Here is a 25,225-nt window from a genome sequence, read left to right on the forward strand (position 1 = left end):
AGTGGAAATGTTGAATGACACACAGACACACTGAAAAAAAGACTGCTAGGTATTATACGCTACCAAATGTGGATTCTCCACAAGTACTGTTCCTTTAGCATCCACTGCTGTGCTCGTCTCCATCAATGCCATCTCTCTCTACACTAACATCACTAATGCCCATAGCCTTGGTGATACTGAACACTAAGTTTGCAATGCTTGACTGACTCCAAACTTAAAACCTCCTTCCAGGTCACCAGGATGACCTACATCCTCACCCACAATTACTTCCTGTTTGAAGACATCTATGCTAAAGCAATGGGCACCCAAATGCCACCATCTTATGTCAAATTATTCGTAGGACATCTGTAGGAATCCTTCCTAACCAACCAGAACCCCAACCCCTTATTAGGTTCAGACTCAATGATGACATTTCAATCTGGATCTGGACTGAGGGTATGGACACCCTATCACATTTGTCCAGAATCTCAACACATTCTCACTCATTCGCTTCACCTGGTGCTCCCAGCCCAACAAGCTCCCTTCCTCAAAATCAACTTCCACCTTGAGGATGGCTACATCAGTACCTTTGTCAACATCAAACCTATCAAGCACTAACAATATTTCTATTTTGACAGCTGTCATCTGTTCCACACTGTGAAGTCCCTCCCACTCAGCCTAGCTACCCACAGTCAATGCATCTGCAATCAGAAGCAGTCCCTCTCCAATTATGTTGATGGTGTAGCTGAGGCCTTTAGGGACAAAATTATCCTCCTGACATGGTCGAGGAACACAAAAACGAAGCTCCTGCACACTGTCTCTACAGGCACCTACCTTCCCCAATATACCCACCGGCCAGCAACAAATAAAAATAAGCACCCCCCCCCCCCCTTTCCTTCCTCCAGTCAAGATTCAGAACCACCCAGGACTGGAAAAACTAAACACCTCCTCCGTTAAAGTTTTGACTATTTGTCCATTTGTCCTTGTGCCCTGAGATGAGAATTATCTCTCCCACTGTCCTCCTTCCCCCCCCCCCCCCCTCCCCCTCTCACAGTGGTATATTGCTGCCAATCCAACCCATGCCTGCCATATCCTTGTCCATGTCTATACCACTCAAATGATCATCCCATGGCACGTATGTCTGGAATAGATCTAGATGCAACACCTGTCTCATACATCCACCCACTACCACCTACTCTAGTCCTGTCACAGGTATCTTTGTCTACACTGGCATGTACATCTACATACATACCACACAAGCCACTGTATGTGCAAGGCAGAGAGTACCTTGTACCAATACCAGTCATTCCATTCGCAAAAGGAGTGAGAGGAAGACAACTGTCTATACTCTTCCATACAAGTCCTAATTTCTCTTTCCTTCTATTCACAGTCCTCACTCAGACTGCATACTAGCAGCAGAAGAATAGTTCTGCAGTCAGTTTCAGATGCCAGTTCTCTGAATTTTCTTAATAGTGTTTCACTCTAAGGATGTTGTCTAAGCTCCATGGATTCCCTTTTGAGTCCACAAATTACCTCTGTAATGTGTACTGATCGAACCTACCGGTAGCAAATCTAGCAGCGTGCTTCTTAATTCTTTGGCATGTTTCTGTAACCAGACTGGTAGGGATCCCAAACACTAAAAAAGTTCTCAAGAATGGGTTGCAATGGATGTCTGCATGCAGTCTCCTTTATGGAAGAGCTGTGCTGTCCTAAAGTTCTCCCCAACAAACTGAAGTCAAGTGTTCACCTTCTCTACCACTGTCCTTACCTGTTCATTCCATTTCATATTGCTTTGCATTTCATAAACATGACTGTCCAGCAACAGATCATTTATACTATATTTGATGTTACATGATAGTTTTTCCTACTCATCTGTATTAATTTTTTTTTCAGCATTTACAGCAAGCTGCCATTCATCACACCACACACAAATTCTGTCTAAGTTAGTCTATATCCTTTTACAGTCATTCAATGACAATACCACAGCACACAGTCGCATATTGCTCCTCGCTCTGTCCGTCAGATGGTTTATCTATAAAGAGAACAAGATTGGTCCTACCACACTTATCTGGGGCACTCCTGACAATACCCTCATCTCTGATGAATGCATGCTATCAAGGACAACATACTGGAATCTATTACTTAAGAAGTCCTCCAGCCACTCGCATATCTGGGAACCTATTCTGTAATTCCACATCTTCATTAAGAGACTACAGTGGGGTACCACGTTAAACACTGTCTGGAAATCTAGGAATATGGAATCTGCTCATTGTCCTTCATTCATGGTTCGCAGGACATCATATGAGAAAAGGGCAAGCTAAGTTAAATATGAAAAATCAATTCTAAATCCATGCTGAGCTATGGGCAGAAGTATTTTTGCCCAAAGGAAATTTAATAAAGGGCCAATAATACCATAGAATACACTCTGCAAAACTGAATTGGGATTTCACACAGACCTGCCAACTTATCTGTTTTCAATTCTTTCAGCTGCTTCTCTTCACCAGATACACCTATTACCATGCCCTCCATATGGGAGTCAGTACAATGGTCAAACAGCAGTATCTCTGTATAGTACCCCTGCAAAACTGACTTCTTAAATTTAAGCTTTTCTTTTACCATCTTCTATTGCTGCACCAGATTGGTAGCTGAGTGACTGGACAGAAGCCATCACACTACTTAGCAATTTTATGCAAGACTAGGATTTTCTCAAGTTCTCGGCGAGATCTCCTACTAAGGGTGACAGTGGAAGTTGTTGCATGCTTCGCTCATTATATTTTTATAGACGCACAATTTTCTACTAACTTTTGCTTTTCAACAATTCCATTTTCTTTTTAGAACAGAATGTGCAACCATGTCTGCTTTCTTAGTATTTTCCGAATTTTGTTATCAAGCCATAGTGGGTCTTTCCCATCCATAAATTTGCTTACTCAACACATACTTCTCCAGGGTGTGATTAACAATCAGTTTAAATTTTGCCCATAATTCCTCATCGTCCATCTATACTGGGAAATGATGTCCAATGAAAGTCTAAGCAGGATGCTAACAACTGCTTATCAGCTCTTTCGAGCACAAATACTCTTTCTACGTTCTTGGTGGATTTCTTATCTTTAGTAACCATCATCAAGATGACATCATGATCACTAATACCTGTCTCTATACTGTCATTGTCAATAAGGTCAGGCATGTTATGTTCTGAACTACTTCAGAAGGCTGTTTGTCTATACCACCTGTAATGATTCCATAGACATCCCAGTCTATACTCTGTAGGCTCATGTCACCGCCAACTAATATTGCATGACTGGGTATTTCTGTGCTACTGAGTTGAGTTATGCACCTTTGTCGTGTCCAGATAACGCCAGAATCAGTTTTGACCTGAATAAACACAATATTTTTATCAGCTGCAATGAACACTACACCTCCTAGAGCATCTTATCTGTCTAATTGATATACAGCATGTATCAAAAAGAATCATCCGATTTGGCACATCTATATTTCTGAAACCAATAAACATATACAATGAATTTTGTTTTTTGATGAATGGGAGACACAAAGTTTTTTTCATACTTTTCATAGGTGTTCAATATGCCTCCCTTTAAATGCACAGAATACGTCAATGTGGTATTCAAATTGTTTGCAACTGCAGCGAGCATGTCTTGAGTTACAGGTTCCACAGTTGCCGTTATGCGATGTCTCAGTTCTTCACAGTTGTTGGTAACAGAGGGACATAGAGTCTTTTATAAACCACCACAAGAAATAATCACATACAGTCAGGTCTGGTGACCTTGGTGGCCAGTAATGTAATGCTGAACCATTTGGTCCAGTGTGACTGATCCATGGTTCAGTAATCCTTTGATTCAAAAATCCCCTCACTTCCAGATGCCAGTGTGGCAGGCCCCATCCTGTTGATAAATGAAATTGTTCAAGTCAGTGTCCAACTGTGGGAAAAGAAAGTTCTCAAGAATATGGAGATATGTGCTTCCAGTAACAGTGTTCTCAGCAAAGAGAAATGGATCATACACCTTTTCTCATGAAACTGCACAAGACACACTAAATTTTGGAATTGTTGATGCCATTGTCTAATGCTCTGTGCTGTAGGAGAATCCACACCATACCTAGTACGAAAGTCATGCAGAACCATTATTACTGACTCGCACTGCGCAAAGCGTATAAAACACAACATTTACTGCTGCTCCAAAACCAAGTTTTACTAGAACTGAAGTTGACATACCCTGCTGCTATGTAGCGGGAACCGTGTAAAACTCGAGAGTTTGCTCTTTCCAGTATTATGGTTGTTCATGCACATGTGTCAAACAACATAATAGTTATGATTATCATGATTCTGTTTGATACAGCCTGTACATTCCACTCATCACTAAACATGTTGGAGTTGACTACTTCAGGTTTCATTCATCCCTCAGTTCAGAGGCTAATCTGAGTGTGACAACTTCCTGGAATCCAGTAAATTCAGGAATTTTGTTATGAATGCTTCGACTATTTACTGTTAAAGTTTTGATTGTAAAAGTGTCTTTACTTTGCATACGCACACTATCAACTAGACAAAAACACCCCCATGTACACTCTGTAAGTGCTCTGCAACCTGATGAGCTGCTTTCTGCATGTAATGCACACTGACATATCAACTGGAATCCTACAATTCTCCAATGCAATTGACAATGGTCAAAAGAACTGCAGCCAAGAGCACCACAGAATCAATGAGGCTCTTGTTGAGACTATCCACTTGCTTCAAAATAAAGGTACTTCCATCAGTACAGGGTACAATAATCCAAATTGTAAGCTCTGCTTGTATCCAGCAAGTGAAGCCAGCTGCCTGTATTACTAAAGATGGCCTCCGACTCTAAGTGACAATCATCATTGGTGCCTACATGAGCCATCAAGATGCAGATTACTGCACCCTGCACCACTCATACCCACAGACAGGGTCTCTCCACATCTTGGATGAGTCTCACATGGCGGATACACCGAGCCCATGTTGGACTCCTTTCCAACACTGGACACTGTTTTCCTAATGGGCTCTATAAATCTCCTGGTACTAGAGCTACCAATAACCGGCAGACACCTCTTCGTATTTGCCCACTCAGAACCGATAGAGGTACTCAAGGTACCCTCTGCCACACACCGTCAGGTGGCTTGCGGAGTATGGATGTAGATGTAGATGTAGATGTAGAGCCTGCTGAAGGAGCAGTCATTTGCTCCTACCCACAGTGTGAATGGGCCAGACCTGACAGCAAGTCCCCACACTGACACTCTACCTCGAGTGACAACACATACAATACAATAGGAGGTGGATCTTATGTCAGGTATGCTGTGTGGTACCTTAGAAGAAGAGCTTAAGGGTGGACAAGTGAGACCTGAAGTGTTACATGCAATGCACCAGAGTCTCACTGCCACTACACTGTGAGGCAGCAATTTGCAGCAGCTGACCACAGCCCACACTATCTTAATATCTTAAGCTTTTTTGAACTGTGGCCAGCTCCTCCTGAATCTGTACACACACACACACACACACACACACACACACACACACACACACACACACACACCCCACACACACACACACACACAACCCATCCTACTACTGCTAATTTCAGAAGTAAGCTATAAAACACACATAAAAAGCTAATTATGTTACTTGCTACTCTCCTGGTGTGTGACAAATGGAGGTTGGCACAATCTCCTGTTCCATCAAAGGCAAGGCCACCTATGAAAACAGCTACCTGACCTACCAACTTAACAGCAACCACTGTGCTACATTCTATGTAAGCATGACAACTAACAAGCTGTCTGTGCACATGAGAGGGCTCCACCAAACTGTGTCCAATAGACGGACTGACCACCCAGTTGCTGAGCATGCCACCCAACATGATGTGCTTGTCTTAAATGACAGTTTCACAACCAGTGATGTCTGGATTCATCCCATCAACACCAGCTTTTCTGAACTGTCCAGATGGGAACTCTCTTTGCAATATATCATTTAGCTGCCTCTATCCCCTTCCATGCTTCCACTCCAGTCTTGTACATGCGCTCTACCCCCAACAGCACATGCATAGTCCTTTCTGCCTGCGCCCCCCCCCCCCCCCCCCCCGGCCTTCCGCAGCACTCACACAGGCACCTGACACTGCAGCACCACATTACTTCTGTACTCTCGCTCTCCTAACCCCCCCCCCCCCCCCCAACAAAAATCGCTTTGTCTATGTCTGATGAAAGATTTAGCTGAACAGCTTATAATATCTAGTCTTTTTTCTCCAGTGTAGGCACAGTCAGTGCCTCTTCTATGTGATCAGTAGGAATCTGTCCTTTTAATATTATTGTTATTTAGTTTAACAAAACTTACGCAGACAAATTACAAAGCAAAGAAGCACATATTACAGTACAAAAATAGCCTGAAGCATAGAATCATCTTCTCACCTTAGCTAAGGCCTGCAAAGGCTTAATAAATGCTGAAAATTGGATTTCAATGTCTGGAAGGTCTCCTTTCCGATATTTCCGAAACAGAGATACAGTTGCTTCCTTTTTAGACCTTTCTGCTTGGAGTTCCTTTATCTTCATGGTGCGTCTTACCTCTCTTTTCGCAAAGTAATAGCCAATTTTCTTCTCATCTCTTAGAAATCTTCGCTTAAGTTTGTCAGTACTTACATTTTGTTCACTAATCCCTGCATAAATAATGAAGTGATGTTATTATGGAGAAATTAAAATCAGGTAAGCATTCCATAAAAGGATGCAAATATAGACTTCTATTAGCAAAAATATCTGACCTTGAAGTGCTGCAGAAGAACTTGATTTTGTATTTTGTGGTGCAGCATTACTTCTAGTTGAAAATAATGAACTACTGGTTAAAGTGAAGGCTGGATTTTGTTGATAGCTCTCAGCAACTGAAAAAAGATACAAATCAACAGTCTTTGAAAAATAAATAATTACTAAAACCAGACAGAAACATAATGATCAGTTCAACTCTACAATTTGTAGAAAAAGATGCTGTACTTGTGTGTGGCAGAACAGTAAAACAATGTGGCCCATCTTAATGTTGGAAATAATGAGTGCTGAATGACATGACATACAAACCTCTATCAAAATCTGTTGCCCTCCCCTTCGATTGCTCAATAATTCAAAGCACTCCACAACTGTGCCAAAGAGCAATCTATAGAGAGTATAGTACTGAAATACTTCCCCGTACATTTCATGTGTAGTTTACAACCAGAGTAGCTGCTTTCTGTGTGCTGTGCACGCTTGAGCTAATCAAGGCCAGTCCTACAATTCTCCACCCCATAATGCGGATCCAAAAGTCAGCAGCCAATACAATCACAGAATCATGTTTGAGAATGCTGCATATACCTTCAAATAGCAAGAGGTGGGAACATGTAATGTGCCGAGGAACATTGTCCAACATAATTGTTTTTGATGATCCAGGTAGTATGGCTGGGAAAGAATAATGTTGCATTGGCGAATTGACCTCTAAATCTTTGAGCAAGGTACACTCACTGGTCAATATTATTGTGAACCTGCACTCCTTCCCATGTGCACATTTTCTGGGATGCATTCGGTTCTGACTGCATTTTTCTGGATGACAATGTGTTAGTGCATCGGACAGTGCAAGTGGAGGAGCTCCTGGAACAAAAGGATATTCAGCGAATGGACTGACCTGAGCACATTTGAGAAGCCTTGGGAAGATGTACTGCAGTATGTCCACATGCACCAAAGGCCATCCAGTAGTTGTCAACAGTGCTGGTTGTGGAATGGAACACCATACCACAAGAACTCCTTAACAGTCTCGTGTCCAGCATGGTAGCATGTTGCAGAGCCTGCATTATTATTCATGGACATCTCACACCCTATTAAGAACCATGTTCTACCTGAATTGCGGTGACTTCAGCATAATTACTGTCTTTGAATAAAGGTGTCATTTATATCCATCTATTTGTGTATCTCTTTTCAGTTACCTTTTGTACTATACTGTAGCAGTTCTTTCTACATATGGTCCAAGTTTTGTGCTACTTGGCAGTGACACCTCACGCAGAAGGTGCTTTCGTACCTAAGTTTTGCACACCAGTGTACTTTTAAACACGTCATTAATAATCTCTTCTGTTGCTCTCTCTCTAAGGGGTTTTGTTATAACACTAGTTCATCCACAAAAAGTACCTATTCTGCTCGGTGAATGTTAAGTGGAAGTTGAGGAGTAGAAATTGACCAAAACTGAATCACTAAGATTTTTCACAGTCACTAAAATTTTCTGCACTTCTAATACTGTTTGACTTATTCAGCATAACATTTGGCACTCTGTTAAATATGATACAAACCAGCTGCACGTAAAGCCATCAATTTCATAAAACTTGGGTTTTTACACGAGAGTAACAAAATCTACACAAATATCCATCTTGAAACGGTAACAAAAAATACCAACTGGCAATATTTTATGGTTCAAGGCTTGTACTATTTGATAACTGAGTGTATAAATAGCATTGTCCATCGAGCAGGCTTTCTGGAATCCAAACTGAGATATGCTAAGTTTGTTTCTGGTTAGTTGTGAAGAGTACTGTGGTGTACATTACTTGTTTGAATATTTTGGAAAAAGATGTTGTAAGGAAATTGGATATTATTATTTAAGTATTTCTTGTCAGCTTTCTAATAATGAAATTTAACAGATGTATATTTTAATCTGTCTGGAAAAATTCCCTCTTCCAATGATGCATTACATATGTCCCTCTCTTCACTCTTTTTTTAGTTCAAACAACTTTCCAGAATTCTGTTTTGAGATTCCATGAGCACAACATGAGCTTTATTTACAATTTTTATAATATTATTAATTTCAGAGAAGGATGTTAGAGATACTTCTATCTGCTTGAAGTTTTGTGGAACAGCATTTTTATTCTCTTCCTTTTTCAACTGAACCATATAATACTGCTCCATTTAGAAAGTGATTATTAAAAATACTTGCAATTTATGAATTATCAGTCAAAACATTGTCATCTAGTCTAATTGTTATTGTATCTCATACACTGATTGGTTGTCATGTCTTCCATTTCATAACACCCCATATATTATTAATCTTATTGTCTGCAGTATTAATTTGTGTCAGGAGGTGTATATTTATGGATGTGTATAGAATACAAACATCAGATCTTGACTTATTCTTGCCTCTGTTCAGATTTCCCTTCTCCTCTTACATGAATTTCATATTCATAGCTTAATTTTTTAATGGATTTTTTGAAAAACTTTTTAGGAAAGATACTTTCAAATACTGACACAAATTTACTATGGAATACACTGCATTTCACACTTTCATGTCTTTCTATATATACATATTATTGCATACCACCTCTTAACTTATTCTTCAAACATTGGAACCTGTTCTCATTAATAAGATTCACCATTTTGTATGAGCAAGTAAGAAGCTACCTTGTTTATTTCCATTAATTGTGAAAAGTGATCAGAAAGAACATTATTAATAATGATTTGGAACTCACTCATTGTTTCAGCCTGACCACTGTCTACAAAAGTGTTGCCAGTCAAGGTCTTCCTATCCTGCTGTACACTAGTTGGAAAATTTACAATTGAAATCAAAAAGAAACAGTCAAATGATGGTTCCATTTCATTCTTTCCCGTCACATTCTTTTAAGAAATCTTCAAAAATTCTTCTTGTCTGACAGTAACTCAATAATAAATCTAGATTTCTCAAATAGTTGAAAGTTTCCTAGAGGGGGACCCATAGACTGTTATAAGTACAAGAGAGAGATTTTGCAGTAATAACTCACTGTTACAGGGTAACAGTTTATGATCTACAAAAAAGGTGCATGAGTCAATATTTCTGACTTTGTGTCCAGCTTTTACGTATGTTGCAACTCCTCCTTTTTCCATGTTCACTACATATGATAATGATGCTAGGCTATAATCTCTCATATTTAACTTTTCTATACATGTGGTCTCATATTACCTGGCTATATTAGTTGCACTAAACTATGTATTTACACATATCTTTATCCTGAATTAAGAATGAGAAAGGAATGTGTTCATTACTATTCACAATTCCAGAATATTTTCAAACAGAATAACATTTAAAATCAGTTAATATAAAGCACCATTTACAGGGATGGGGATCATGGGTAGCTTCTTCTATATAATTTTGGATGTTTCAACTGGCAGTTGCATAATGCCCGAAATGAATGTGGGTGTGAAGGCCTTTTTATTATGTCCAGAACAGGAAGTGTTTGGTTGTCAAACTGTGTTAAATTGTATTTATATGAATAAAGCAGAACAACAAACTTTAGAATTATGAAAAAAATTTTGACATGTGCCAGTTGCTGGAAGGGCTTATGCTGCCCCAGTGGCTGAATGTTGGTTAGGGGTGTTATTAGCATCTTGCAGATGTTTCTCAAAAGGTACTTTTCTGAGATAAATCTTTCAAGCAATGCTATATTCTTCTTCTGGCTTTTATATGTCGATAATCCATACCATTGCAGGCAAGATTTCCAATCAATGTATCAACCATCCCCCCCCCCCTTCCAAGTGACATTAGTACTTGTACAATAGGTACAAGCAACAGCTGATTTATTTGGTTGGTGACTGTAGGTATGTTATCAAGCAGTGTTGAACCTTACTATGGAAGGGATTACACAGGGAAGCAGAACCCTATGATGGCTTTTCTCATAGTCAAGGATGTCTTTAATAATTCAGTAGGTCTCTCAGCTATACTGAAGCATGATAAATGCACTGGCTTTGAATAGATGAAGAGGAAGTGAATATCACAAGGATTCCTAAAAATTCATTACTTGCATATCTCACTCCTCATTAATTAATCAAATACCAAGGCCAATCAATCACTCTCAGTTCCTACTGAGCTAGAAAAGAAAGACTTGTGACTGATAATTTTAAACAAGCTCTCAGATTCCAATGACACACTTTCAGTCATAAATATTGTGTACACTGCGCCGATCAGAAAGGTTATAACAGTCTGTAGCCTACAAAAGTAGGCACAAGTATCTGTAATGCAAACAATGATCTAAGGATTCCCTGCCTTACTAGCAAACAACACAATCAGAAAGAGCAATTATTAATTCTCTTCCCCATCACAGAATACAAGGTATTGTGGTTCACTGAAATAAAATAAAAGCACACTGGTGTCACTGGTCTGTGGAGTTATACAAGACAATTCAACTGTTTGTTATGAAGAACAGGCAAAATTCAGGATGTTCTACTAATCTTCAGAGAGACAGATATCTCACCTTATATTCTCAGTAAGTCATTAAGTTCTGACATGATTCTTACCCAATATTGCAATATAACTGGGATTTACCCATAATTTTGGAATTAAGTTTTATTCATAATGTTCTATGTAGTAGAGTTATTTTGATGTTAAAAGTGAGTAGAACACACTTTGTCAGTTGAATAACCTTTTTTAATGTAGGTTGTGAGAAGATTCAATAAAGAAGACAATGTTAAAATATAAATTTAGAGGCCTCCTTTCTCTTGTGTGACAGTAAGTATATCTAAAATGTAAATTAGGCAGAAGGAGTTGGGTAAGTCAGTGGAGAAATGCATTGTACATGGTTTATGACAGATGTTACAGATACTGGTATAAAAGCAGAGAATCAACTTTATTGGTACTGTTTTTACAAGCGTCTTCAGGAACGAAGTTCCAGAGGTTTGTGAGATACCAGCTCAGTGAAGCTTAACAGGAAACTGGGGTGATGAGACTGAATCACTTCTAAATGAAAACATGTTGATGGCCCATCAGCATAACAATGCTGCATATATTTGTGGGTAACAGTTTATGTCGGGCCCTTGTGCATCACACAGAACTGTACCAGTGGGACACAGGCACGATCAGAATGCTTCATTTCCTTGTGTAGTTGAGACTAGGGGAAATGTATGTCTCTATGCAACTTTAAGAGCAAATAACGCCACTCCACGACTTCTGGTGAAAGTACAGTTTTCTCAGAAACTGTCAATTATGGTTGACAAAGATTACAAACTATTCTTAAGTTGAAATGCACCAAAAAGGAGTATTTTTAGTTCAAAATAAATCATGAGATTCATATTTTTGGGTATGTGAATTTGTCATGAAGTGCATTGATATCACCTAAGATCCACTTCAAACTTCCATGTCAAAGTCCAACTTCCCCAGACATGCTGCAAAAGTTGCTTTCATTGATCTTTATCGAAACTGTTCCTATTATATGAAAAAAGATCAGTAGAATAGGTATGAATATTTTCATTTTGGTTGTCAACACAGCATCATTGTACTTATGGAATAATATTTTTCCCACACGCATTAAGGATGTGATGTAGTATTTTTCATAATGGATTTCAACACAATGATTGTGGAATGTAAATGTGGAGTGTAAATGTATCCCTAAGGTTGTCTGGCAAAAATATTATCTTTTCATGGTATTATTAATGCTTTAAATGCATTAGATAAAAAAGGACACATAGCAACAATATTCCTAGATCTTTCAAAACATTTGACATCATTAACCATGGTCTTTTGCTTAGAAAGCTAGAAAATGTTGGTGTCAGAGGCCCAGCCTATGAATGGGTAAAGTCATATCTACAAAACAGACACCAAATAATTGAAGTCTTGTACAAAGAAGGAAAAAATTTAACTTCCTATCAATCAGAAAAACAGTGTGTTAAATACGGTGTGCCACAGGGTTCCGTACTGGGACCAATCCTGTTCTTGCTGTTTGTAAATGACCTGGAACCATCCAGCCCTTAACTATAAGTACATTAAATATGCCGATGATACAAATACACTTATCGAAGGAAAGACCCAAGAAGAGCTCCAAAATGAAATAAAAAAGAGCACTACACAAGTATCGAAATGGTTCGCAATGAACAACTTAATAATAAACACACATAAAACAAACACTATACATCTACACACAGTGCAGAATAAACAGCCTTTAACTGCAACCATAGAACTGTTAGGCAAAAGACTTGAAATTGAAAAAGGCACCAAATTTTTGGGAGTTTGGATCCAAGATGATCTACGATGGCAGAAACACACACAACACCTATGTAGTAAATTAAATACCATTTGTTATAGTATAAAAATTCTTGCTGGTTGCACATCTACGCAAGCCATAAAAAATGTGTACTAAGCCCAAGCAGAATCATTACTAAGACATGGTTTAATTTGCTGGGGAAATTCACCACCCAGCAAAAGCTGTTTTATTGCACAAAAAAGAATTATAAGAGCCATGGAAGCCTTAGCACCTCGATCTTCATGCAAACCCTCATTTTAAAAGCTTCATATTCTGCCATTACCAAGCCTATATATCCTAGAAACAATAATATTTATAAGGAAAATCGTAGATGAAAATAACAAGATTGCTCTAAAAAACCAAAATATCCATTCATACAACACAAGAAATAATCAAAATTTACATATGCAGTTTTCACATACAACACTAAAACAAAAAGGACCCTTGCAAGCAGGAAAAAAACCTGTATAACAAACTACCTAAAGAAATTAAGGCAATAACTGGTGTGCATAAATTCAATACTGCAGTGAATGACTACTTGCTACAGAATTGTTACTATAGTGTTGATGAATTTTTATCTACAATGTAAATATGTGAAAAATTTAAATACTTTATACAATTAAGGCCAAAATAAGAAATGTGTACATTAGATTTATCTGTGTATTATATGTGGTCTATTACATACATGTGTGTGTCTGTATAACCAAGACCAAAAGTATGAAATGTGTGCGTGTAAAATTTATTTGTGAAATGTTATTCCCATATGCTAGAGTTATATTGCTATATACTGAAAACCATACAACAGCTTTTTTCTGTTAAACTTTATTGCAAATTATTTGACTTGCCCTATATCATTATGTACCCTTGTACAGTGTGTGATTCACAGGACCAATAAATATACAATACAATACATTAGATGTGCATCTGAATCTGCAGGAGAAAAGTTCTGCAGTCAGTCTAATATTATGTACCTCATCAACACCTAGAATGTCCACTAACATGACTTCTCTCTTGGGATGCTAAAGTAAAGTGTGAGTGAAGGAGAAATACCACCTTATTTTACCATAATTATCACCCTGATATGACTGGCCTACTTGGTAGTGTCTTCTAAGCATCTTGCTCCAGAAGCACATTTAAGATTGCAAATGTCAGCAAAGCAAACTGATCTGAGCTATTACCAATAAAATTATTTTAATTTCTACCAGACACAATCATAACAACATGCCATTAATTATGACCAGTTTTAGCCACACATTGGCCTTTTTCAGTAAAGTAACATATGGTGTAGATCAGTAACATGGCACACAGACCAGACACAGCAGTGCTTTTCATTTTATGTCAAATTCTGTTCTTTTCAGTTGGGAGTAGTGTCCAGAATATCTCCATCCCAGAGTAAATCAGCAACTCCTCCAGTAATCATAGGTGGTAGGAATCAAGATTGATATTGAAAATGTGTTTCCATCAACAGAAATGGTCAGCGTGATGTTAATGCACCACAAACGCAGTGAGGAACCCAACAGGAAACTATGATGCCATCTTTTTCCGGTATATGTAATTATCTGCTAAAAATGCCATGACGTTTTCTTCCAGGATAAAATATTTCAGAGATAAAATATTCCCCAACTTGGATCTCCAGGTAGGTGTTGTTAGTGAAGAGCTGCTGTTAGACAAAAAGAGAGCAATAATTAGAGTGAGAATGGAATATGTCTGAACATTAAGGAAGTGTGGGGAACTAGAATATCTCAAAGTAGAAATGAAAAGCTGCAGACATACTTTATGAATTTGAGAGATGTGATGCTGAATGAATGGAAGTTTTTGGACTAGGAATCATAAGAACTGTTCACACTGGTCCACATAATGGTAGGGCAGTAGGTGGAGTAAACATGAATAGAGAAACTGCTAACACAGCAAAAAGAGTGAACACTGATGGTGACATTCAATAAATATCCAACATCCATTGTAAACATCCATTGTAATCATGCAGGAATACATAACAATCACAGATACCAATGTGAGTGCAGCTGGATATGTACCTAATAATATTAATTAACTAGTAAAGAATGTCAGTCAATGGAAGACTGGGATGCAGACACTGGTGAAGGTAGGTAACAGGAAATAACTGCATCGTTTGGTTTCAGGAAGTTAAATGAGAGGGAGAGATGTAAAGAGTCTTAGTGAATACAGTCTTAATGAATACAAATTTTCAGCACTCCTTGACAAAGAACTATAAATGGAAAATTCCCAGGACCAAACTCCAGTAGTGGTGGTGGTGGTGGTGGCAGTGGTGGTGGTAGTTAGTAAACACAGTCCAGCGTGCGGTTTGTTGGCCCTCATCTGGTGTGTCCCAATGTGGCAAATAGGAGAATGCCTAGGAGGTATGAAGGGTAGGTGAGAAATAAAATACCATTCACAGGCCAAAATGAGAAACAAAATCCTTGCTGCATTTGATTCGGAGCAATGGTCAGTGCCTGTTCACAGAGGTGGAGATGTAAACATGCTCCAGGACCTCACAGTTCCTTGTTCTACACCACTAGCAAAGCTAGAAAATTGATGACAAGCAAACATGACTTGTACAAGTAAAGGCAGGAATGATGGATGGTCCATGCACTTCAAAGTGGCAATCAAGCATTCGAATTCTGGGCATTTGAACTTATACAAGAGGATAAGTCTAAGTGCTTTGGTAAACCTCCAACAAAAGCACACACCTACATTGACACTTTCACCATTCAGACATCATTTGAGCAGGAAAACTACACAATTCCACAACAGAACTCGCAAAGCACACATCCAACTTCTTCACTTTCGAAGGCCAGACATACCAACAATTAAAGGGAACAGCCATAGGTACCAGGATGGCCCCCTCGTACACCAACCTATTTATGGGTCGATTAGAGGAAGCCTTCTTGGTTACCCAGGCCTGCCAACTCAAAGTTTGGTACAGATTTATTGATGACATCTTCATGATCTGGACTCACAGTGAAGAAGAACTCCAGAATTTCTTCTCCTACCTCAACTCCTTTGGTTCCATCAGATTCATCTGGTCCTACTCCAAATCCCATGCCACTTTCCTTGACGTTGACCATCTGTCCAATGGCCAGCTTCACACATCCGTCCACATCAAACCCACCAACAAGCAACAGTACCTCCATTATGACAGCTGCCACACATTCCATATCAAACGGTCCCTTCCCTACAGCCTAGGTCTTCGTGGCAAACGAATCTGCTCCAGTCCTGAATACCTGAACCATTACACCAACAACCTGAAAACAGCTTTCACATCCCGCAACTACCCTCCCGACCTGGTACAGAAGCAAATAACCAGAGCCACTTCCTCATCCCCTCAAACCCAGAACCTCCCACAGAAGAACCCCAAAAGTGCCCCACTTGTGACAGGATACTTTCCGGGACTGGATCAGACTCTGGATGTGGCTATCCAGCAGGGCTAAGACTTCCTCAAATCCTGCCCTGAAATGAGATCCCTCCTTCATGAAATCCTCCCCACTCCACCAAGAGTGTCTTTCTGCCGTCCACCTAACCTTCGTAACCTCTTAGTTCATCCCTATGAAATCCCCAAACCAGTTTCCCCACCCTCTGGCTCCTACCCTTGTAACCACCCACGGTGTAAAACCTGTCCCATGCACCCTCCCACCACCACCCACTCCAGTCCTGTAACCCGGAAGGTGTACATGATCAAAGGCAGAGCCATGTGTGAAAGCACCCACGTGATTTACCAACTGACCTGGCAACACTTTGAAGCTTTCTATGTGGGAATGACCAGCAACAAACTGTCCATTCGCATGAATGGACACAGGCAGACAGTGTTTGTTGGTAATGAGGATCACCCTGTGGTTAAACATGCCTTGGTGCATGGCCAGCACATCTTGCCACAGTTTTACACCGTCCGGGTTATCTGGATACTTCCCACTGACACCATCCTATCAGAACTCCGGAGATGGGAACTTCCCCTTCAATATATCCTCTCTTCCCGTTACCCACCAGGCCTCAACCTCCGCTAATTCCAAGTTGCCGCTGCTCATACTTCACCTGTCATTCAACAACATCTTTGCCTCTGTACTTCCACCTCGACTGACATCTCTGCCCAAACTCTTCGCCTTTACATGTCTGCTTGTGTCTGTATATGTGCAGATGGATATATATATATGTGTGTGTGTGTGTGTGTGTGTGGTGTGTGTGTGTGTGTGGTGTGTGTGTACCTGTCCTTTTTTCCCCCTAAGGTAAGTCTTTCCGCTCCCGGGATTGGAATGACTCCTTACCCTCTCCCTTAAAACCCACATCCTTTCGCCTTTCCCTCTCCTTCCCTCTTTCCTAATGAAGCAACCGTGGGTTGCGGAAGCTTGAATTTTGTGTGTGTGTTTGTGATTGCCTGTGCCTCTATCTACATAACAACACTTTCGTTTGGTAAGTTACATCATCTTTGTTTTTTTATATATACAACGATATTTTATATATATGTATAGATAGATAAGTAACTTTCACACAAACACAAAATACCACATCACAATAATTCTGGTAACCAATGAAAGAAAACAGGAACTATAATACAACTGGCAGACTTACATGTACGTCTCTCAGCGTTTAATGTTGGTGAAAATTCCAGGCTGTCTTGAGTAGCCCTGATAATGGCTGTAGCATCCATCAGAGATTCATTTGCTTGACTAGCTAATGTCTCAGCAAAAAGAGGGACCAAAGAAATGTTCTGGGCTCTCCAAGAAACAGAGATAGGGTACTCCTCAAAATGACATTCTTCTAGAGGCTTGAGATATATGTTTCGGTTATAATCCGGTGATGTTGTGCAAGCTTCTAATAAAACCTGTAAAGTTCCACAACATGACTGTAGAGCAAAATAAATCTTAGCAAAAGTAAGTGCAAAGTTTCCAGCACACGTACCAGTGAATTAATGGATACTACTTGTACTTCCACACATAAGAGTAAATGGCTCAACATTCATGCTGGCATGTGCATGTGCTCGCACGCCCCCCCCCCCCCCCCCCCACACACACACAAACACACACACACACACTATGCAAACAGTAAGAGTAAATACACATGGAAATAATGGCAGTGTTGTAATAGCAGTGACTGTTGACTAATTTATTGATAAAATTTTCTTCCATTTTGATGATTTGTCCATTCACAAGATACTGAAATGATCATTAAGACCAGTATTGAAGTTCAATTCACAGGTAGCAGATCCTGTCCATTATATCATAAAAATGTGTTTAACGTGGTATCTCTCATTATATTCAGGGTGTAGAGTCACTTCTATGCAGAACTGGGTACCGGGAGTAGGTTATGGTGGGGATGCCAGATGATGGCAGCTCAGAGAAACAACATCAAAAGTTAAATATTTTATTAGAACTAGTGCTACTACACTCATTGCAGTTCTCTGACATGGCCCCATCCCTGCTCAGTATATGGCAAGGATGGTGTGTGGTGTGATGAGGCAGCTAGATGGCAGCCAGTCGGGCAACGGTGACATCGGTGCACAAGAATACCAACACACAGAATACCATTCAGCAATGCGTGCCCAGTTAGCGAAGCACTGCTGCTCAATAATAAGTGCCAGTGGTGTGTAGAACTGCCAGAACAGTTGTGGTGACTGACAGGCTCCAGCAGTGGATCCCACCTGTCTGAGTGTTGGTTTGGGGCATCAAAGCACCTGCACCCTTTTACAAGGGAAAGCAGCTGTAATGTCCTTGCGTCCGCAGCTCGTGGTCGTGCGGTAGCGTTCTCGCTTCCCGCGCCCGGGTTCAATTCCCGGCGGGGTCAGGGATTTTCTCTGCCTCGTGATGACTGGGTGTTGTGTGATGACTGGGTGTTGTGTGATGTCCTTAGGTTAGTTAGGTTTAAGTAGTTCTAAGTTATAGGGGACTGATGACTATAGATGTTAAGTCCCATAGTGCTCAGAGCCATTTGAACCATTTTGTAATGTCCTTGTCTTGATTTTCTGCCTCTTAAGGCACGAGACAGGTTGCTGCTGGAGAGCATCTGGAGTGGCCCAAGAGTGGAGAGGCACCCAGTCCGGTAATGTGGACTCAGTACTAGAGGATGGCACGCTGGAGCTGCCTGTACTTCCAGATTGCTCTGGTGGATGGCTTAAATCTCTCAACATAGCAGGCATTGTCAGACTGCTGATCCCCCTGCTAAAATTGACAGTTACTTATCTGGGTTGGTGGACCATTTGTTGTACTGATGCACATCTACAAGCAATGTTCGGATTAGGAAATCCATGGTGTGGTGGTGTAGTAACTGCTTAGCATGCCCTGGGAGTGCCCTTTCTTTCTGCTACATCAACAGGATTGTGCTTCTTGGCCTGGCCTGCCTCACAATGCATAAGCAGCCCTGTTGCTTCAACACCTCTATGTCTGCCAGCTGCATATGGTTTCTGCAACTGCTGTGGCTGAGCTGCTACTTTCTGCAGCAATCCCAAAAAAAATATTGACAACACTGCAATAATTCTGTCCTTTTGGAGACTTGGCCCCTGGGTCCGTACCCTGGACCAGTCTGTTACAAAACTCAGCATACACAGACAATATTATACCATTTTTCTTCTTTAATACTAGGCAGCTTGGGCCACAAGGTCCAGAAGACGCAAATTTACTCTATAGGTTATAGTTCTCTGGCTCCTCAATTTTCCAAACTCTTCCTCTACCACATTAGTAGATTATATTTTCCACTCACAACATGTTACAACACAACTTACATCTCCTATCATCACCTTATGCTAGATATAGCTCCATGAAATCTCTATGTTGTTTAATACCTCCACATCTCTCAAGGGCCCCATGCTCCAATCTTCAGGGTTTTACCTTCTATGTACTACTTATGTACTAGAAAACCTATTTCTTATCACTACAGTACTCCTATTGCCATGCACATGCCTACACATTTTCTCACCCTCATCTTCATTCTCAGTGTCTCAGGCTCGACCGTTAATAGATTCCATTGGAATCTGCACTACCGGGGTTACTTGTCAAGCAGCTCCCTGCTCAAAGTAGATGAAGCATGCACAGAACGAAGTCAGTGCTGCTATGGTTCTGTATAAGGTGGCACTCAGGCACAACCATATGAAGTTGTTTTTCCCAATATTGCTGCAAATTTCGGAGTATCTTTTCTGATGAAATACTCCCTTCTTGGATCACTATGAGCTTGTTTAGAAAGAATTAGGTCCAGTTTCAAAGTTTTATTCAGACAGATCAAATTTGGTATTGGGAGCACTCCTGGTGGTTTGCCTGGCCAGTCCAGCTGTGGCTGCATGTTTAATCAGGTAATTCCCGAAACAGTAGCTGACAGTGAAATGTTGGTCTTGTTAGCACATACAGTTTTATTAATTACTAGCTCAGTGCCAAGGAGTTCAAATTGCTTTGCCCCTGCCAGTCTTCTCTGCTAGTAGCAATAAGCTAACATCATTACAGCATTGCACACAGAGTAGATCCAGTGTAGCCCCGTTCAACTGAAGTAACATTGAGGCTCCTTAATATCTTGCAGGAAACCCTGCCTGTCTGTTTTGCCTAGGAACAACTTAATCTTGTATATGTCACTATACTGTTCCATTAATTAATAGCACACTGCTGTGCAGTTCCAATCCCTTTGCCCCTGCAAGTTTCTTCATAACAATAACCTATGATGTACATGCCCACAGCAATTTCTCATCTTTGTTTTCATTCTCAGTAAATCACACTCAATTGGTAATCCATTCCATTGGGATCTGCATTACCAGTGTCTGTCGGTTGCATATGGTTTATACAGCTGTCGTGGTTGGGCTGTTACTTTCTGTAGCACACTTCTGTGAGTGTTGGTTCCTGGCATCAGAGCATGTGGAATTGCATAGGAGGTGCATGATCAGTCACCGCTTTTTTACCATACAAATAGCACTGCAGTAGTTTCATGAGAGTAGTGTTAGTGTCATGTCCAGCACATTCAGTCATGTCTGTACAATTCCTAGAGTCCACTGATAGTATCAACCGATTCCTTTGCATACTCCATGACCTCAGTCGTCAACTTTCATAATGCACATGCACTGACTAGTACATTGACTACCTTGTTACCTATTGTCATCTTCCTCACTCTTACACTCTTACCAATGTACCGTTTAGCTTCCTGAAGTCATTGTTTACAGCAGTTCGAATATGATTTTCAATAACCTTCCCCTGTGTGTAATCAATCCCTCTTGCATTGCCAAAAGATATGTAGCACCATGTCTATTGCTTGCTGCATTTGTCCCTGTAATCATTCGTAGGACCTATGCAATTCTTTATATTCTCCTCACATTTGTAAGAACAACCCTTCGCTCTCTGCTTCTCAGCGTAGCCCTGAGAATACATCCTCGAACCCTTTCATCTTGTTTCTCATGTCACAAGTGTTAAAAATTAATCTCAGCATCCATCTATGAGAAATAAGAATCGCTTCCTTCTACATGATAGAAAGCACTCTGCTTTCATATTGCTGATCTCATTGCATTCCCCCTCCAACTTCTGTGAAGAGGTGAAGCACTGCCACAATTAGGATACCCTCTATCTGTGATCCTAGCTTATAACAACCTGGAAACAGGGAGCCACAACTACTTCCCCCCACAGGTCACGCAACATCTCTGCTCTCACTCTTCTCCTTACTTCGTTCCTCCTTTTTCTTTGCTATCTGTGCTGATAATAGTGGCAATGAATGTAGTACGGTTTGAAATGTTCGTAGACATCCAACATGAACAATCGTACTCCTAGTTGGTAACCAAAGTTTGACACTGGCTGGTGACCTTATCTCTACCACTTGTCACAAACACTCTTGTTTTACTATTAGCGATATAAGGGCTTGACATCATTACTCATTGCCTTACCCTACACTGCAGTAATTTCCCTCTGGGTTTCCCAACTACTGCTTGCTGTTTCACAGCTTTCATATTTCCTTTCTGCACGTCTCCATACCTCCCTTAGTGTCTTGGCAAAATTGTGAACTGACTCTGTGCCCTTACCAACTTTGGTCTGATCACATAAAATTGTTAAGGAATCCTCCTCTTATACACCACCTCATGAGGGGGTAGTTCAGTAACAGTATGAAACTTCGAGTTGTAAGTTGTTATGACAAATGTCAGGTACATATCCCAGTCATTATGGTAAGAGTTTACATGGTAACTCAACATCCTACCAGCAATCAGATGCACTCTCTACGTCTACCATTCGTTTGCAGGTGCAATGAAGCAGTTCTTAATTTCTGAACACGTAGCAAATGACAGTTATTTCGTAAGGTCTGACATGAAATTTGTCCCTTGATCTGTGATTACTGTTTCAAGCACACAAAAACTGACCAACCAGTTGTTAACCATGGCTTTCAAAACCGTATCTGCTTGCTGATTTGGAATGGCAATCATTTTCGTGTACTATAAAAATTGCGAATAATTGTTAAAATGGAACAGTTTCCTGGCAGAGTCCAGTCAAATGGACTTAGGACATCCATTCCTATCATCTCAAATGGCTTAACTGCCTCTGGCAACCTTTGTAAAGCTATCTGCTTATGCTTCATGTCTGCTCGCTGTGCACACTGTATCCACTCTTTACATATTGGTCTTATGTCTTCCTTCCTTCATTCCCTTCCACCAGCACTGTTCTATTACCATCTGATTCATTGTCTGCAACCTGTACGTCCAGGTAGCATGTGGTTGTGTGTCTCATTCAACTCTTTCTCCTTGAACTTAGCTGGCACCACTAGTTGTCTTACATATCAAGCTATCACACATGCTGAACTGCAGCTGCGTATTGTCCAATTTGTGGTAGGCACCAGTGGCTCACACTACTTGCCACTCAGCAAGACTGTAATACTACCATGTTCCTGCACAATCTATTTGTGTTTCCATGCTTCCTGCCTGCAACTTCCCAATCAAACTCATTCAACTTCAGCAACACCCATGAGCCTGCTAGAAGGATCCTTCAAACATAATAACCATTTCAGAGCTGCATGATTAGTCACCATTTTGAATTTTCACCTATACATATAGCATTTAAAATAAGCACCTCCATATATCAAGGTGAGCATTTCCTTCTCTTTCATGGAACAGTTTAGTTTTTTATTTTTTATTTTTTTTATTGTCATCCGTCTTCTGACTTAAAACACACACCATTGATAGACTGGAGGTGTCATGTGACATCACAAACTCTCTTTGATAGTCTAGGAAAATCACACCTGGGCTCAATGTCAAAGCTTTTTTCAATCTATCGAATGCAGCCAGGCATCCCTTCAACCACTCAAATTTTCCGCTCTTTTTCAACAGTTGTGAGAGTGCTGTGCAGCATCTGCAAAACTCTTTGGAAATTTCTTATAATAATTTGCCAACACCAGAAATGGGTGTAGCTCTTTACTATTCTTGGGAACCAGCGAATGTTGTACTACTTGCAGAACCTCAAGTCTGTCTTTAGTCTGTCTTACTAAATATATGCTCCAAGTAACACACTTCCTCCAAGGCAAACAAATACTTCTCCATGCTCAATGTAAGGTGTGCAGTATGACCTATCACAGCCTCTGTACATGCTCCTCTGTGTTCCTTGGGAAGAGTTACTTTATTGGAGTACACTAAGAATTGCAATGGTTTCATCAATCTCAGTACCTTGTCCAGCAACCACTGAAATGTTGCTGTTGTGTCCTTCAATCCAAATGACATCCTTTGGTATTGATAGTGACCCCACAGGGCTGAAAATGTTGCCTTCGGTTAGTTCTCCAGCATAACTTCTATTAATGGTACCCACTCCTCTGGTCCATGGCAGAGAAGTGGGTGCACTGTCCCAAGGTACTCATGGTCTCCATTGTTTTAGGTGTTGGATATGTGCCTGTTATCAATTTACTATTAAGATATTAGTAGTCACAGCAGGCTATGTATTTCTTGGAATCACACACTGGTTTTTTTTGTCACAACCACAATTGTGGTTCCCCATGGACTTGTGCTCTCTTCTATTGTTGCATTGACTAGCTGTTGGCCAGTGTAATACATAGTTAGCTGTAGATGTCAGTGTATACAACATGGTTTCTGATACATCAGTACTTCATTTCCTGTTGGCATTTGATGTTGCACTACAGGTGTTGCAGACAATGGATCCTGTGACTAAAATAAATTCTCCAATTCTTTCAGCAATTCCTCCATCTACACTCTCTCTGTTCCTTCTAATTGCTCTTTCGTTTTAGGTAATTTTCTCTTAACAGTGGCCTGCGTCTAAATACTTCTCTTCCAAAACAATGTCATGTGTCCAAACATCGTTCTCTTCTAGTGGTTGTATTATACACACAACACTCAGGTTCTACATTCATCCAAAGAAAGTTCCTGGTGCCCTCTGGCACAATACCCTGCAAATAAAGCCTTAATGTTTTTGTACACAGTTTAATCAATCTGTCACCGTAAGTTAGATGAACCTTGCAACAGTATTTCACTGTTGACAGTTTACCCCAACTGGAATGTCATTCCTCTAAATTCCACCGTATATGTTTGCTGAAGGTCAATTTTAGCATGACATTATAGCCTTCTGAAATGCTACAAATTGGAAATTTAATAATGCTGACTCAACTAACTTCATATCTTTGTCACCCTCACTCATGCAATCTATAGTGTGATGGGTCTAATCATTTCTGACCAACAAGGTCTCTATCACTAACAAATTTGCCCCCATGTCCCACGAAAACTTACATTTCCTATCTTTCAAAACTCTCACTACAGCACTTTCTGCCTCTGCATATGTATCTTTAGCATTAAAATCTTAAGGGAATGCCACTCAGTGGACTTAGGTTCCCTTTCGCATTTAACCATTGCCCACTTTTCCACTGAGTATTCCCAGTATTACTACTATAATCTCATCGATGGTGTCCACCAACATCACTGATTCTGGACATGCCCTGATTGTCCACACCTATAACATTTCACAGTAATAGGAACCATACTCTGTAGCTAAACTCTGTAGCCAATCTGATGGCAGAGTACAGGTTTTTCAGTGCACCTCTTCAATCACTTCTCGAAACATCACGTAAAAAGCCCCTTAGAAAGATGCCAAATTCCCTATGCTCGGCTTCCTGGAGTATAATCTTATTTTCTTCATCATTCTCCCAAAATTCATAAATTTTCACATTAATCTTGTGTATTCTATCTGTGAAACCCTCCCCTGTTCCATTATGCCCCTTTGATGCACTACTTAACTGCACACAAAAAAATCTTGCACTTTTTCCCTTTTTATATTGTTGTAGGAGGCCTTTCTTCAACTGCT

At 40.3% G+C, this 25,225-nt stretch overlaps 1 protein-coding gene across 1 annotated transcript in view; it reads right to left on the reverse strand.

The window, feature by feature from the left end:
* Positions 1–25,225, reverse strand: part of LOC126463715 (DNA-dependent protein kinase catalytic subunit-like) — a 475,012-nt gene that overhangs the window by 202,339 nt on the left and 247,448 nt on the right. The window contains exons 29-31 of the mRNA XM_050096185.1: positions 17,553–17,805; positions 6,753–6,869; positions 6,406–6,650 (exon numbers count right to left, since the gene is read on the reverse strand). Coding sequence (XP_049952142.1) covers positions 6,406–6,650; positions 6,753–6,869; positions 17,553–17,805 — 615 coding nt within the window. The remainder of the gene's footprint in view (positions 1–6,405; positions 6,651–6,752; positions 6,870–17,552; positions 17,806–25,225) is intronic.

The sequence above is a fragment of the Schistocerca serialis genome, chromosome 1 (assembly GCF_023864345.2).
Source record: "Schistocerca serialis cubense isolate TAMUIC-IGC-003099 chromosome 1, iqSchSeri2.2, whole genome shotgun sequence".
Classification (NCBI taxonomy): Eukaryota; Metazoa; Arthropoda; class Insecta; order Orthoptera; family Acrididae; genus Schistocerca; species Schistocerca serialis.